Source organism: Grampus griseus (assembly GCF_964374135.1).
Source record: "Grampus griseus genome assembly, chromosome: 9".
Taxonomy (NCBI): Eukaryota; Metazoa; Chordata; class Mammalia; order Artiodactyla; family Delphinidae; genus Grampus; species Grampus griseus.
In genome coordinates this window covers 44,021,716-44,038,051 of record NC_139003.1, presented here as the reverse complement: position 1 = coordinate 44,038,051, position 16,336 = coordinate 44,021,716, and the positions used below count along the sequence as shown (strand labels likewise).

The window sequence follows — 16,336 nt, the reverse complement described above, 5'->3', positions numbered from 1 at the left end:
CTATCATATTAATTATCTTAGATCTATATGATTACTGAGTACAAATGTTTCTGCAGTTAACCTAACGCAAAACAGAATATTTCATTAGCCTAGTCACCAAAAAACTATGGTTTTATTTAATTATTTCTTCTGCAGTTGTTCCAATTTCTTATATTCACAGACAATTTAAATGTAGCTTGCTTAGTACTAAGCTTTAAAAAAAAACCTGAGTGAGAATAATTTAGTACTATGGACCTTACTAATAAGATTTTGAGGATCAGGATATTTGTTCCCAGAGAGTAATTTTTTGTTTGTTTTTTGGCTGCATTGGGTCTTCTTTGCTGCACGCGGGCTTTCTCTAGAGCAGCAAGCGGGGGCTGCTCTTCCTTGCGGTTCACGGGCGTCTCATTGCAGTGGCTTCTCTTGTTGCAGAGCACAGGCTCTAGGCGCGCGGGCTCAGTAGTTGTGGCTTGCGGGCTCTAGAGCACAGGCTCAGTAGTTGTGTGCGTGGGCTTAGTTGCTCTGCGGCATATGGGATCTTCCCAGACCAGGGCTTGAACCCATGTCCCCTGCATAGGGGGGCGGATTCTTAACCACTGCGCCACCAGGGAAGTCCCAAGTAATTTTAAATATAGGGCACGAATAGTCTCCTAGGAAAGGAATGGTTATAAAAGACTTCAATATCAGAAAATTGGTAAATTGCTAATCTGATTCCTGTACACAGTTTCTAGAAGGGTAGCCTGAAAAAATATACATCAGTGAATTATTGTTTTTAATGCTGGACCAGATGACCAAAGTATAGGAGTGCTGGATATTGAATAAACACAACATGTTGAAAGGCTTCCTGAATAATTCTTCAAAGAACAGTAATAATAATAACAAGTGCCACTTATCAAGTGCCTATATGTCAAGTATTCTATACCAGGCACTTTTTAGATATAGTTGTCATTTTAATCCTCGTAAGAAGAGAGATCTAAGTATTTATCGTTCTCATTTCACAAATAAAGATATATCTCAGAGAAAAAATGTCTAACTCTCATGAACATGTAACTGCTATGTGATAAAATTGGGGTGAAAAGCCAGTTTTATCAGACAGATAGAGCCAGCTCACACAAAAATGTTTGGTGGTTCATAGTGCATTTTAGTCTATATATAAAAATATATTTAGATAGAAATAATGATATATTAACCGGGATATTGGGGGAGAAAACTATTCCACTATTACTTGTTTTAACTAATTAGAGTATATATTCAACATTAGTCTCTGCATCCTAAAAAGGACACAGAAACCAGAAAACATCTAGAACAGAACATAAAAGGATGGAAATGGTAGGAAGAAGGTTTTAAATAGAGAAATAAGAATTAAGGAGTAACTTTTTTCGGATATACAAAAGAAATATGATATAGGATATTATAAAGGACACAGACTAGTTGTTTTAAGCCTCTATAGAGGGCAAAAAAAGGGGAAATGAAATTAAATTTAATCATGAATGTTCAACTGAATATAAGAATTAGCGCTATAAGGATGATTAAACGTTACTACAAGCTAGCAGAACCGTGTGCAGGATTACGATATGTTTTAAATTTTATGATAATGATGGCTAGCATTTAAGTGCTTTCTATATGCCAGATACTCTAGAAAGTGCTTTTACCTGTGTTATTTAAGATGAGAAAGCCCCAGAAGATGTACTGTCTTTTCATATACCCATGTTCACATCAGTCAGCAGACATGGAGAGGTTAAGTGCCCAGAGTTACGCAGCTGAGTGACTGCAGCAAGACCCAGGAGGTCTGTGCTCACTCTCAACCCCGGTGCTCTGAGTGGGTCAGGCACTTTGCAGCTGCAGTCCAGGAGCTAGAACAGTGACTTAACGTTCAGCTGTGAATAATAAGATACTAAAGTTGTCAGTAACTTTTTCCTTCTCAGTCTTTTCAAGTTAAAAAGTCGTGGGGTGTTTGTTTTTTTTTACTATTATCAAACTAATGGTAATTTCTCTTTTTCTTTAAGCCTCTCTATGGCTTACTTCAAGCAAAACTTCAACTTATTACGCATGCATATTTTGAAGAGAAGGATTTTTCCCAAATTTCCATTCTAAAGGTAACTTTATCCCCCCCATAGATGTGTGTGAAGACAGATTGATGAATCAAGTAGATTTTTAATAGTGTGAGCTAATCATTTATTAGCTTAAGAAGGACATTCTTGTTTGAAAATAATATTGAAGAGCCAATGATCATCCCAAAATGTACAGTTCATACTTATTAAACTTAATGAAGCCATCTTTTATTAGAAAATAATGATTGACAGTTGACTGACATAAATGTTTCTGTTAATGGATAATAGCCCTTTCGCTATGGCATTTCTTCTCTACATTTGTTATGTTATTAATACACTGAGCAGTATGTTTATATATCACATTTCTGGATCCTAACTCCCATACTAAAAAGCACAGAAAAACCACATTCCTACTTTACTGAAGATGGATAATATGTTTTTCTTGAGGCTGCCATGGATGTATAGAACATGGATCTCTCCTGGATTCTAGTGAGAGTAGGACAGTTAGTTATTTAGCAAGGAAGTAGAGGAAATTTATCCTAGGAATCCGTACCACCATGGAAATGAATCAAGCTCTGATATGTAGAGGAAGAGAAGGAAGGATTGCTGGAAACTGGCAAGTTTCAGAGAGACAAAATTGCCTCAGTTAAAGAACCAATTTTCCCTTGGTCATCCTATTTCTAATTCAGTGTCTAAAATGATAGTAAAGTGTTCTAAACTGAATTTTTATTTTATAGGAGCTCTATGAACATATGAATAGTTCCCTGGGAGGAACTTCATTAGAAGGATCCCAGGTATATCTTGGTAAGTCACTTTTTTACAAGTCAGAAGAAATGCCCTCGTTTCTTTTTGTTTGGCATGCTGAGTTGCATGTAAAACTTCATGATAAGCATTACGTTTCTATATGGGATCTAAATTCTCCAACATTTGATGCTGCTGCTTCCTTAAATATCTTCTGAGACAGTATTTGCATTAAGAAGGGTTGTAACATACTTGTATCAAAATTTACAACTATTAATTGTATAAGGAAAATTTCTGCTTTTCAGAGTAATAATGGAAGTTTATTTTCCTTACGTTAATGCTGACCAGGTCAGTTCCCTGTCATAACACAGAGGGAGAGCAAGAGAGAGAAATCTGCTTATTAGCTCTTTTCTATTCTAAGATTTTTCAAGTTGAGGGTTTTATGCTATTTTGACAACCCAGAACATTCATTTGTGTGTTAGGCACTCAATAAATGTCCTTTTCATGTTTTAAAAAAATTGTTGATCACATAGTGATTTACGCTTGCTCAATTCCCATTTTAGCATGATGTAGCCAAACCCTGGAACTTCACTTTTGCAATCCTGTGTGTAATGTAAGCTGGTTACAAAGCTTCTATTCTGAGAATATGTTTTTCTCTAAATTAATTTATCTTGTCTTATGGCAGATGATCAGAGAAGATTGTGATTCAGAAATAGTAGCCTATGGGGTGTAGTGACCAAAAACCATGTTTAAATGATTGACTGCCACAGTAGTACAAGCTTCATAGTTTCTAAACTTGGGTAATTTGTAAGATGGCTGGAAAATGGGGAGGTGTTAGAGCTGCATGACCACAACACGAGCCACTAGCCACATGTGACTGTTTACATTTAGATTAGAATTAATAGAAATTAAATAAAATTTAAAAATCAGTTTGTTAGTCACACTTGCCATATTTCAAGTGCTCAGTGACCACATATGGCTACTCTATTGAACAGTGAAGATTTAGAACATTTTCATTATTGCAAAGTTCTATCGCAGTGCTGTTTGACTGTTAACAGTATTTGATAAATTCTGATTATGTGTGTGCATGAGATATTACATAAATATTTAAATATTTGCATATTCCTACTTTTACCTGCCTTTCTTTTGAGGAGGTTAAAACTTGCTTTGACAAAAACAGTAGTTGGTAGTCATAGATTAGCTTTTTTTTTTTTTTTTAAACATTATAGGTCTATCTCCTCGAGATCTTGTGCTTCATTTTCGACACAAGGTATGATATGTTATTTAATTTATGACGTACTAAAATTACTTAACTGGGCAAATTCCACGAGCTGCATGGTCTAATGCAGAGCGTGGCATAACTGTGTTTTAGTTTTCCTGAGACAGCTGTCATAGTGATACAAAGTTGAAAGTGTTCGTAGTGCTTATATGGTAGAAATTTCTAAAAGTATACAAATAGTGTCATTTATTTCTGTGCAGGATAGGATACTTTTTTCTATGGTTTTTGTAATTTTGGATATCATGAAATCAGAGTGGAAAAAAACTTCTTTTTTTCACAGGATGTTGAGTATCGTTCCCTGTGCTATAGGACCTTGTTGTTTATCCATTCTCTATATAATAGCTTGCATCTACCAATCCCAGACTCCCAATTCACTCCTCCCACACACACACGTGGCAACCACAAGTCTGTTCTCTATGTCTGTGAGTCTTTCATAGATAAGTTCATTTATGTCATATTTTAGATTCCACATATAAGTGATATCTATAGCGTTTGTCTTTCTCTTTCTGACTTACTTCACTTAGTATGATAATCTCTAGGTCCATCCATGTTGCTGCAAATGGCATTATTTCATTCTTTTTTATGGCTGAGTAGTATTCCATTGTATATGTATACCACATCTAAAAGAAACATGTTTTTATCTTGCAGAGTATTTTATATGTTGCCCTGAGAGTGAAACATTTTCCAGTAAAATATCTATACTTATATCTTTTGATCTTTATTCTTAAGGCGTCTGTTGACTGGGACATACACACATTGATCATTCACTTAACAGCTGTAATGAGTATCTGCTCTGTGAATGCCCTGGACATCCAGAAGTAAATGAATAGTACCTTAACTTTAAAGAGCTTGCAGATATTTCAAGCAAAAATGGCGCAACTTATTCCGAAAAGTGCAATTTGATAGCAATTTAAGTGGTATTCACATTTTTAGAGGACACAGGAATTTCTCAGTATAAGTTCATAATTTTCAATGTAGTGTTTAAAGCTCTAGAATTATTTAATATTATTGATTCAGTGATACATGGTTATGTTTGAGGAGAGGCAAAGGCAAATGAAAAATAGGCTTGAGTTTCTTATTTTGATAGTTTTTTTTTCTTTCTTCAGGTCCTAATCCTGTTTAAACTAATTCTTCTTGAAAAGAAGGTGAGATTTGAATGTTTAGAATATTTAATATTTATTGACATTTCTTAAATACTATATAAAATTGAAACTAATGGTAAAGTATAAATTAAGACTTTTTTGGCCATAAAAGTACAGTGGGCTAAAGCACATATTTTTGTCCACTACTATAGAAGTGTAAATTCATGCAGTCTCTTCTGGGGGCAATTTGATAGTATTCAGTTATCAGAATGGTTTTGACTATAGATAACAGAAAGTTCTCTTGATGGATTGATTGATTGCCATGCCGTGCCATGCGGCATGAGGGATCTTAGTTACCCTACCAGGGATCAAACCCATACCCCCTAGAGTGGAAGCACAGAGTCTTAACCACTGGTCCACCAAGGAAGTCCCGAAAACTCAATTTAAATTGACTTAAAAAATAAGGAAATGTATTGGCTCGCTTCAGACTTCAGAGTGGATTGACTGAATGGTTTGACAATGTATTTAAATACCTAGATTTTTTCCATCTCTTTGTTCTGTGGTCCACAGTGCTTGCTTTATCTTGAGCCTAACTTCCCTTGTAGTGTAGGATAACTGCCAACAGTAATTGAACTATGTGCTTCCTTAGCTATAACTGGTGGCAGAGATAATACCTCTTCGCACACCATTTAATAAGGATTCTTCCTGTCAATTCCTTTGGGCCTATGAGGCCATGTGCCTACCCAGAACCAATAATTGGTGCCAAAGAAACGCCTGTACTGATTGGCTTAAACCTGGGTTCCAGACCACTCTCTAGTACAAAGGGATGGGATTGCAATGATTTTAGATCAAAGATTTAGATGAGGGATTTTAGACCAAGAGTCTACACACTAGGCCCCAGGGCCAAATCTGGTCTACCACCTATTGTAAATAAAGTTTTATTGGAACATAGTTACAGCCATTCTTTTCCTTATTGTTTCTGGCTGCTTTTGCATTACAGTGGAAGAGTTGAGTAGTTGGGACAGAGACCAAATGGCCCACAAATGAAAAATGCTTACTATCTGACCCTCTATAGAGAAGTTTGCTGACCTCTGGTTTAGAGTAATCAGGAGCCATCCCTGGATCTGTGGCCAGTTGTATACACTGTATTACTGTGCTCAGTAAAGTAGGGTGGAATGGATATTGGAGAGTCAGCCATTCACAATATCCAGTATATTTTGTTTCCATAAAAATGTTTATCCGTTTGGCCCAGTAATTGTTCTCTTAGAGGTTTAATTTCCAGAATTAATCTTAGTTGATGCAAAGCTCTATCTAAGAGATTCTTTCAGTCATTTTTAATAATGAATTATCAGTGACTAAGTAAGTATTGATTTATTTTGTATATAATTTCCAAACAACAAAAAAGATTCTGGGTGGGTTTTTTTTAATTGTTGTAAAGGTGTTTCATGGCATGTTAAGTGAAAAAAGTTTGCCCAGCTACATATCAAGCCCATGATTCCAATTTTATAATTAAATATATATTAATTGAAAAGAGTAGGAGGAAAGACAGCAACAGTGTGGTGAGAATATTGGCTATATTTTTAAGAAGGAAATACACTTTTCTGTATTCTAGCTTTCTGGATGAATATGTATTCTTTCTTCAAACAGAAAAAAAGTAAATTTTTAAAAAGTGAATGAAACTAACATGTACTGGTACAGTGTTTCAACCTTTCAAAATAGTTTATACTTGTAAAATACACATAACATATAATTAACCATCTTAACTATTTTTAAATGTACAGTTTCATGGTGTTAAGTATGTTCCTGTTGTTGTACTATTATCATCCATCTTTAAAACTCTTTTCATTGTGCAAAACTGAAACTCTGTAGCCATTAAACACTAACTCCTCGTTCTCCCTTTCTCCCACCTGCTGGCAACCACCCTTCTACTTTCTGTCTCTATGAATTGGGCTACTCTAGGTTCCTCATATAAATGAAATCATAAGTGTTTGTTTTTGTGACTGGCTTATTTCACTTAGCATAGTGTCCTCAAGGTTCATCCATGTACAACAGATGTCCGAATTTCCTCCCTTTTTAAGGATGAATAATATTCCATGTATGTACATACCACATTTTGGCTGTCATGAATAATGCTGCTGTGAACATGGGTCTATGTATGTCTCTTCAAGACCTTGCTTTCAGTTTTTTGGAGTGTATACCCAGAAGTGGTATTGCTGGATCACATGGTAGTTCTATTTTTAATTTTTTGAGGAACTGCCATCTTTTCCACAGTAGCTAAATCACTTTACATTCCTAATAACAGCGCATAAGTGTTCCGATTTATTCTCATCCTCTCCAACACTGGTTATTTTCAGGTTTTTTGATAGTAGCCGTCCCTAATAGGTATGAGGTGATATCTCCTGGGTTTGATTTGCATTTTCCTAATGATTAGTTATGTTGAGCACCTTTTCATGTGCTTTTTGGCCACTTGCATATCTTCCTTGTAGAAATGTGTATCCAAGTCCTTTGCCCATTTTTAATCAGGTTTGTTTTTTTTGTTGTTGAGTTGTAGGTTTCAAACTTTTTATTGCAACCCATAATAAAAAATGTTTTTCATTGAAACTTAGAGCACATGTGGATACATGTATCTGAAACAAAATTTTGCAAAATAATATTTAGCCTAGCCACATGCAGTGGCACTTATGATCAAGTAGACTTTATTTAATATGGCAAATCACAGGTACACACTTTTTATATTGATTTAATAAAGTAAGGACATCTTTTAATGCAGTCTTGGTTTCTCTGTACTTGCAAAGCATTCAAATAAGCAATGTGTAAGGAGAGCACAGGAGATTATGGATGTTACGCTTTACTGGATATCACTTAGTGCCACTAAATGATTTAATGGTTTAAAAAAAGAAAAAACTCTCACCTGAGCAACTACATGCTTGTTTTTTTCCTCTAATGTAATTCTCACCAGCATTAGTTTTAGTGCACTATCTAACTGAACCCTGTTCCGGATTAATTTTTGTAAATTTTTATTCTGAAAAATGTCAAACCTACAGGAAAGTTGATAGAGTAATATATAATGAACACTTTTATACCCTTCATCTGTGTTTATGAGTTGTTAACATTTTGCTTTTGCATTACATTGTTTTATATGTGTTCATTTTTCTCCCTGAATCATAATAATTTTAAAGTAATTTGTAGACACCATGGTACTTCATCCCTAAATACTTTAGGACAGCAGTCCCCAGCCTTTTTGGCACCAGGGACCAGTTTCACAGAAGACGGTATTTCCATGGATCGGAGGCGGGGCAGGGGGGATGGTTCAGGCAGTAATGCGAGCGATGGGGAGCGATGGGGAGTGGCATATGAAGCTTTCCTTGCTTGCTGGCTGCTCACCTCCTGCTGTGCAGCCCGATTCCTAACACGCCCTGGATATATTTCTTAAGAATAAGGGTGCATTCCCACAGACAAAATATCATTTTCACATTCAAGAAATTTAACATTGATATAATAAATGCTATCTAATGTACAGTCCATTTTCACATTTCCCCAGATGTCATAATAATGTCCTATAAGCTGGTTGCTTTTCTTAATCTGGAGACCAAGGATCACTTATTGCATTGTTAGCTTTCTTTAATCTCAAACAGTGCCACCACCTCGCTCTTTTTTTGTTTCTCTTTGTTTTTATGACATTGGCCTTTTAATTTTTTTTTTTTTTAAGAATCCAGATTAGTTGCATTATAGTATTAGATTTGTCTGATTGTTGTCACTAGTTTCAGATTAAATTTTTTTGGCAAGAATACAGGTGGTGGTGTGTCCTTCTCGGGGCATCACATCAGGAGCCCCATGACTGTTTGTATTATTATTGGCAATGTGAAATTTGATGATCTGATTCAGGTGGTGGTTACCAGGTTTCTTTAAATTAGGTACTTGTTTTTTCTCTTTGCAATTAATAGGTAAACTGTGGGTTGATAAATTTGAAGATATGTGGATATCCTGTTGCCCAACAACCTTTCACAATAGTTTTAGCATCCATTGGTAATTTTTACCTGAACCGTGATAGATGGCTTGGTGATTGTCTGATTCTATCATAAATTCTGTATGTTTTAGCTGTTACACTTCTGTAAAGAGTTTTCCCCTCTCCCTTCTTTTCTTTTTTCTTGTTTTAAAGTATCATTGTGGACTCATGGATTTTCTGATTTAATTTTGATTGACTCCATTTCAGGTTCTCTTTTATATTTCTCCAGTGAATAAATTGGTGGGTGCCCTGATGACGGTGTTATCCCTTTTTCCAGGTAAGAGCGTAGCGGTTTCTACTCTACCTTTTTATAATTTGTCCTGGACCTTTTTTTAAAAAATTAATTTATTTATTTTTGGCTGCATTGGGTCCTTGTTGCTGCGCGCGAGCTTTCCTTAGTTGCGGAGAGTGGGGACTACTCTTCATTGCGGTGCGTGGGCTTATCATTGTGGTGGCTTCTCTTGTTGCAGAGCACAGCTCTAGGTGTGCGAGCTTCAGTAGTTGTGGCACATGGGCTCAGTAGTTGTGGTGCCGGGCTTAGTTGCTAAGCGGCATGGTGGATCTTTCTGGACCAGGGCTTGAACCCGTGTCCCCTGCATTAGCAGGCGGATTCTTAACCATTGTACCACCAAGGAAGCCCTGTCCTGGACTTTGTTTTTTTTAATATTTATTTTTTTTTTTTTTGAATTTTATTTTTTATACAGCAGGTTCTTATTAGTTATCTATTTTATACATATTAGTATGTATACTTATTTATTTTTGGCTGCATCGGGTCTTCGTTGCTACCCGCGGGCTTTCTGTAGTTGTGGTGAGCAGGGGTTATTCTTCGTTGTAGTGCGCGGGCTTCTCATTCCAGTGGCTTCTCTTATTACAGACCATGGGCTCTAGGCACGCGGGCTTCATAGTTGTGGCACATGGGCTCAGTAGTTGTGGCTCGCAGGCTCTAGAGTGCAGGCTCAGTAGTTGTGGCACACGGGCTTAGTTGCTCCACTGCATGTGGGATCTTCCTTGACCAGAGCTCAACTCCATGTGCCCTGCATTGGTAGGCGGATTCTTAACCACTGCTCCACCAGGGAAGTCCATGAACCTTTTTTTTTTTTGTCCATGAACCTTTGAATGATAAAAATTTTCAAGGAAAAAGTGGTTAGGGTTACCATTCTATTTTTTGTTTTTCTCCAGAAGTTTATTTATTTTTATTTTTTAAAAAAATATTTATTTACTTATTTGGCTGCACTGGGTCTTAGTTGCAGCACGTTGGATCTTCGTTGCGGCACATGGGATCTTTTAGTTGAGACATGGGGTAATCTTTTTTTTAATTAATTAATTAATTTTAAAAAAATTTATTTTATTTTTGTCTGTGTTGGGTCTTCGTTGCTGCGCACGGGCTTTCCCTAGTTGCGGCGAGCATGGGCTACTCTTCATTGTGGTGCACGGGCTTCTCATTGCGGTGGATTCTCTTGTTGCAGAGCACAGTCTCTAGGTACACAGGCTTCAGTAGTTGTGGCTCACGGGTTCTAGAGTGCAGGCTCAGTAGCTGTGGCGCATGGGCTTAGTTGCTCCATGGCATGTGGGATCTTTCTGGACCAGAGCTCGAACCTGTGTCCCCTGCATTGGCAGGCAAATTCTTAACCACTGTGCCACCAGGGAAGCGACATGAGGGAATCTATTAACTGTGGCATGTGGGATCTAGTTCCCTGACATTTTCACTTTGGCCATGGGTTTCTCTTTTGTCTGACATTTTCTTTTCTCTCTCGTTTTTTTTTTTAATTTATTTTTTTATAAGCAGGTTATTATTAGACATCAATTATATACACATCAGTGTATACATGTCAGTCCCAATCTCCCAATTCATCACACCAACACCACCCCACCCCCCGCTGCTTTCCCCCCTTGGTGTCCATACATTTGTTCTCTACATCTGTGTATCTATTTCTGCCCAGGAAACTGGTTCATCTGTACCATCTTTCTAGGTTCCACATATATGTGTTAATATATAATATTTGTTTTTCTCTTTCTGACTTACTTCACTCTGTATGACAGTCTCTAGATCCACACAAGTCTCTACAAATGACCCAGTATCGTTCCCTTTTATGGCTGAGTAATATTCCATTGTATATATGTACCACATATTCTTTATCCATTCGTCTGTCGATGGGCATTTAGGTTGCTTCCATGACCTGGCTGTTGTAAATAGTGCTGCAATGAACATTGGGGTGCATGTGTCTTTTTGAATTATGGTTTTCTTTGGATATATGCCCAGGAGTGGAATTGCTGGGTCATATGGTAATTCTATTTTTAATTTTTTAAGGAACCTCCATACTGTTCTCCATAATGGCTGTATCAATTTACATTCCCACCAACAGTGCAAGAGGGTTCCCTTTTCTCCACACCCTCTCCAGCATTTGTTGTTTGTAGTTTTCCTGATGATGCCCATGCTAACTGGTGTGAGGTGATACCTCATTGCATTTCTCTAATAATTAGTGATGTTGAGCTGCTTTTCATGTGCCTCTTGGTCATCTGTATGTCTTCTTTGGAGAAATGTCTATTTAGGTCTTCTGCCCATTTTTGGATTGGGTTGTTCGTACTTTTAATATTGAGCTGCATGAGCTATTTATTTATATATTTTGGAGATTAATCCTTTGTCCATTGATTTGTTTGCAAATATTTTCTCCCATTCTGAGTGTTGTCTTTTCCTCTTGTTTGTGGTTTCCTTTGCTGTGCAAAAGCTTTTAAGTTTCATTAGGTCCCATTTGTTTATTTTTGTTTTTATTTCCATTACTCTAGGAAGTGGATCAAAAAAAGATCTTGCTGTGATTTATGTCAAAGAGTGTTCTTCCTATGTTTTCCTCTGAGTTTTACAGTGTCCAGTCTTACATTTAGGTCTCTAATCCATTTTGAGTTTATTTTTGTATATGGTGTTAGGGAGTGTTCTAATTTCATTCTTTTACATGTAGCTCTACAGTTTTCCCAGCACCACTTATTGAAGAGACTGTCTTTTCTCCATTGTGTATCCTTGCCTCGTTTGTCATAGATTAGTTGACTGTAGGTGCGTGGATTTATCTCTGGGCTTTCTATCCTGTTCCATTGATCTATATTTCTGTTTATGTGCCAGTACCATATTGTCTTGATTACTGTAGCTTTGTAGTACAGTCTGAAGTCAGGGAGTCTGATTCCTCCAGCTCTGTTTTTTTCCCCTCAAGACTGCTTTGGCTATTCAGGGTCTTTTGTATCTCCATACAAATTTTAAGATTTTTTGTTCTAGTTCTGTGAAAAATGCCATTGGTAGTTTGATAAGGATTGCACTGAATCTGTAGATTGCTTTGGGTAGTATAGTCATTTTCACATTACTGATTCTTCCTATCCAAGAACATAGTATATCTCTCCATCTGTTTGTATCATCTTTAATTTCTTTCATCAGTGTCTTATACTTTGCTGCATACAGGTCTTTTGTCTCATTAGGTAGGTTTATTCCTAGGTATTTTGTTCTTTTTGTTGCAATGGTAAATGGGAGTGTTTCCTTAATTTCTCTTTCAGATTTTTCATCATTAGTGTATAGGAATGCAAGAGATTTCTGTGCATTAATTTTGTATCCTGCAACTTTACCAAATTCATTGATTAGCTCTAGTAGTTTTCTGGTGGCATCCTTAGGATTCTGTATGTATAGTATCATGTCATCTGCAAACAGTGACAGTTTTACTTCTTTTCCAATTTGTATTCCTTTTATTTCTTTTTCTTCTCTGATTGCCGTGGCTGGGACTTCCAAAACTATGTTGAATAAGTGGCGACACTGGACATCCTCGTCTTGTTCCTGATCTTAGAGGAAATGCTTTCAGTTTTTCACCATTGAGAATGATGTTTGCTATGGGCTTGTTGTATATGGCCTTTATTATGTTGAAGTAGGTTCCCTCTCTGCCCACTTTCTGGAGAGTTTTTGTCATAAATCAGTGTTGAATTTTTCAAAAGCTTTTTCTGCATCTATTGAGATGATCATATGGTTTTTATTCTTCAACTTGTTAATATGGTGTATCACATTGATTGATTTGCATATATTGAAGAATCCTTGCATCCCTGGGATAAATCCCACTCAATCATGGGGGTGTTGGTCACTTAACATCCTTTTAATTTGTTGTTAGGTTCTGTTTGTTAGTATTTTGTTGAGGATTTCTGCATCTATATTCATCAGTGATACTGGTCTGTAATTTTGTTTTTTTTTTTTTTTGGTGGTACGTGGGCCTCTCACTGTTGTGGCCTCTCCCGTTGCGGAGCACAGGCTCCGGACGCGCAGGATCAGCGGCCATGGCTCACGGGCCCAACCGCTCCACGGCAAGTGGGATCCTCCCGGACCGGGGAACGAACCCGCATCCCCTGCATAGGCAGGCGGACTCTCAACCACTGCACCACCAGGGAAGCCCCCTCTGCAGTTTTTTGGAAGAGTTTGAGAAGCATGGGTGTTAGCTCTTCTCTAAATGTTTGATAGAATTCACCTGTGAAGCCATCTGATCCTGGACTTGTGTTAGTTGGAAGATTTTTAATCACAGTTTCAATTTCATTACTTGTGATTGGTCTGTTCACTTCCGCGGTGTGTCTTGTAACATCTCCTTTTTCATTTCTGATTTTATTGATCTGAGTCCTCTCCCTCTTTTCCTTGATGAGTCTGGCTAATGGTCTATCAATTTTGTTTATCTTCTCAAAGAACCAGCTTTTAGATTTATTGATCTTTGCTATTGTTTTCTTTGTTTCTATTTCATTTATTTCTGCTCTGATCTTTATGATTTATTTCCTTCTGCTAACTTTGGGTTTTGTTTATTCTTCTTTCTCTAGTTCCTTTAGGTGTAAGGTTAGATTGTTTATTTGAGATGTTTCTTGTTTCTTGATGTAGGATTGTATAGCTATAAACTTCCCTCTTAGAACTGCTTTTGCTGCATCCCATGGGTTTTGGATCGTTGTGTTTTCATTGTCATGTGTCTCTAGGTATTTTTTGATTTCCTCTTTGATTTCTTCAGTGATTTCTTGGTTATTTAGTAACGTATTGTTTAGCCTCCATGTGTTTGTGTTTTTTACGTTTGTTTCCCTGTAATTGATTTCTGATCTCATAGCCTTGTGGTCAGAAAAGATGCTTGATATGATTTCAATTTTCTTAACTTTACTGAGGCTTGATTTGTGACCCAAGATGTGATCTATGCTGGAGAATGTTCCATGCGCACTTGAGAAGAAAGTGTAATCTCCTGTTTTTGGATGGAATGTCCTATAAATATCAATTAAATCTATCTGGTCTACTGTTTCATTTAAAGGTTGTGTTTCCTTATTAATTTTCTGTCTGATTGATCTGTCCACTGGTGTAAGTGAGGTGTTAAAGTGCCCCACTATTATTGTGTTACTGTCAATTTCCTCTTTTATAGCTGTTAGCAGTTGCCTTATGTATTGAGGTGCTCCTAGGTTGGTTGCATATATATTTATAATTGTTATATCTTCTTCTTGGATTGATCCCTTGATCATCATGTAGTGTCCTTCCTTGTCTCTTGTAACATTCTTTATTTTAAAGTCTATTTTATCTGATATGAGTATTGCTACTCCAGCTTTCTTTTGATTTCCATTGGCATGGAATATCTTTTTCCATCCCCTCACTTTCAGTCTGTATGTATCCCTAGGTCTGAAGTGGGTCTCCTGTAGACATCATATATGTGAGTCTTGTTTTTTTATCCATTCAGCAAGCCTTTGTCTTTTGGTTGGGGCTTTTAATCCATTCACATTTAAGGTAATTATCGATATGTATGTTCCTATGACCATGTTCTTAATTATTTTGGGTTTGTTTCTGTAAGTCCTTTTCTTCTCTTGTGTTTCCCACTTAGCAAAGTTCCTTTAGCGTTTGTTGTAGAGCTGGTTTGGTGGTGCTGAATTCTCTTAGCTTTTGCTTGTCTGTAAATCTTTTGAGTTCTCCATTGAATCTGAATGAGATCCTTGCCAGGTAGAGTAGTCTTGGTTGTAGGTTCTTCCCTTTCAACACTTTAAATATGTAGTGCCACTCCCTGCTGGCTTGTAGAGTTTCTGCTGAGAAATCGGCTGTTAATGTTTCATGAATTCCCTTGTATGCTATTTGTCGTTTTTCCCTTGTTGCTTTTAATAATTTTTCTTTGTCTTTAATTTTTGTCAACTTGATTACTCTGTGTCTCGGTGTGTTTCTCCCTGTGTCTGTCCTGCCTAGGACTCTCTGCGCTTCCTGGACTTGGGTGGCTATTTCCTTTCCCATGTTAGGGAAGTTTTTGACTATAATCTCTTCAAATAATTTTTCGGGTCCTTTCTCTCTCTCTTCTCCTTCTGGGACCCCTATTATGCGAATGTTATTGCGTTTAATGTTGTCCCAGAGGTCTCTTAGAGTGTCTTCATTTCTTTTCATTCTTTTTTCTTTATTCTGTTCTACAGCAGTGAATTCCACCATTCTGTCTTCCAGGTCATTTATCCGTTCTTCTGCCTCAGTTATTCTACTATTGATTCCTTCTAGTGTATTTTTCATTTCAGTTACTGTATTGTTTATCTCTGTCTGCTCCTTAATTCTTCTAGGTCTTTGTTAAACATTTCTTGCATCTTCTCGATCTTTGCCTCCATTGTTTTTCCGAGGTCCTGGATCATCTTCACTATCATCATTCTGAATTCTTTTTCTGGAAAGTTGCCTATCTCCACTTCATGTAGTTGTTTTTCTGGGGTTTTATTTTGTTCCTTCATCTGGTACATAGTCCTCTGCCTTTTCATCTTGTCTATCTTTCTGTGAATGTAGTTTTTGTTCCACAGGCTGCAGGATTGTAGTTCTTTTTGCTTCTGCTCTCTGTTCTCTTTTTTCTCATTGAAATTTGTGCAAGCATAGCTTATTAAAATTTTTATAGGAGAGTTCCACTATTTTGATTGTATTTTTTTAATTTTTTTTGTTTGTTTTTTTATTTTTTTAATTTTTATTTCATTTTTTTATACAGCAGGTTCTTATTAGTTATCTACTTTGTACGTATTAGTGTGTACATGTCAATCCCAATCTTCCAATTCATCCCACCCCCACCCCCACGTCCCACATTCCCCCCTTGGTGTCCATACATTTGTTGTCTACATCTCTGTCTCTACTTCTGACTTGCAAACCGGTTCATCTGTACCATTTTTCTAGATTCCACATATATACGTTAATATACGATATTTGTATGTCTCTTCTGACTTA

At 36.9% G+C, this 16,336-nt stretch overlaps 1 protein-coding gene across 1 annotated transcript in view; it reads left to right on the top strand.

The window, feature by feature from the left end:
- The window catches only part of AVL9 (AVL9 cell migration associated), a 58,269-nt gene that overhangs the window by 24,525 nt on the left and 17,408 nt on the right, over nucleotides 1-16,336 (top strand). Inside the window, exons 5-9 of the mRNA XM_082661447.1 lie at nucleotides 1,986-2,075; nucleotides 2,768-2,834; nucleotides 4,001-4,041; nucleotides 5,157-5,195; nucleotides 9,346-9,415. Of these exons, the coding sequence (XP_082517573.1) occupies nucleotides 1,986-2,075; nucleotides 2,768-2,834; nucleotides 4,001-4,041; nucleotides 5,157-5,195; nucleotides 9,346-9,415 (307 nt within the window). The remainder of the gene's footprint in view (nucleotides 1-1,985; nucleotides 2,076-2,767; nucleotides 2,835-4,000; nucleotides 4,042-5,156; nucleotides 5,196-9,345; nucleotides 9,416-16,336) is intronic.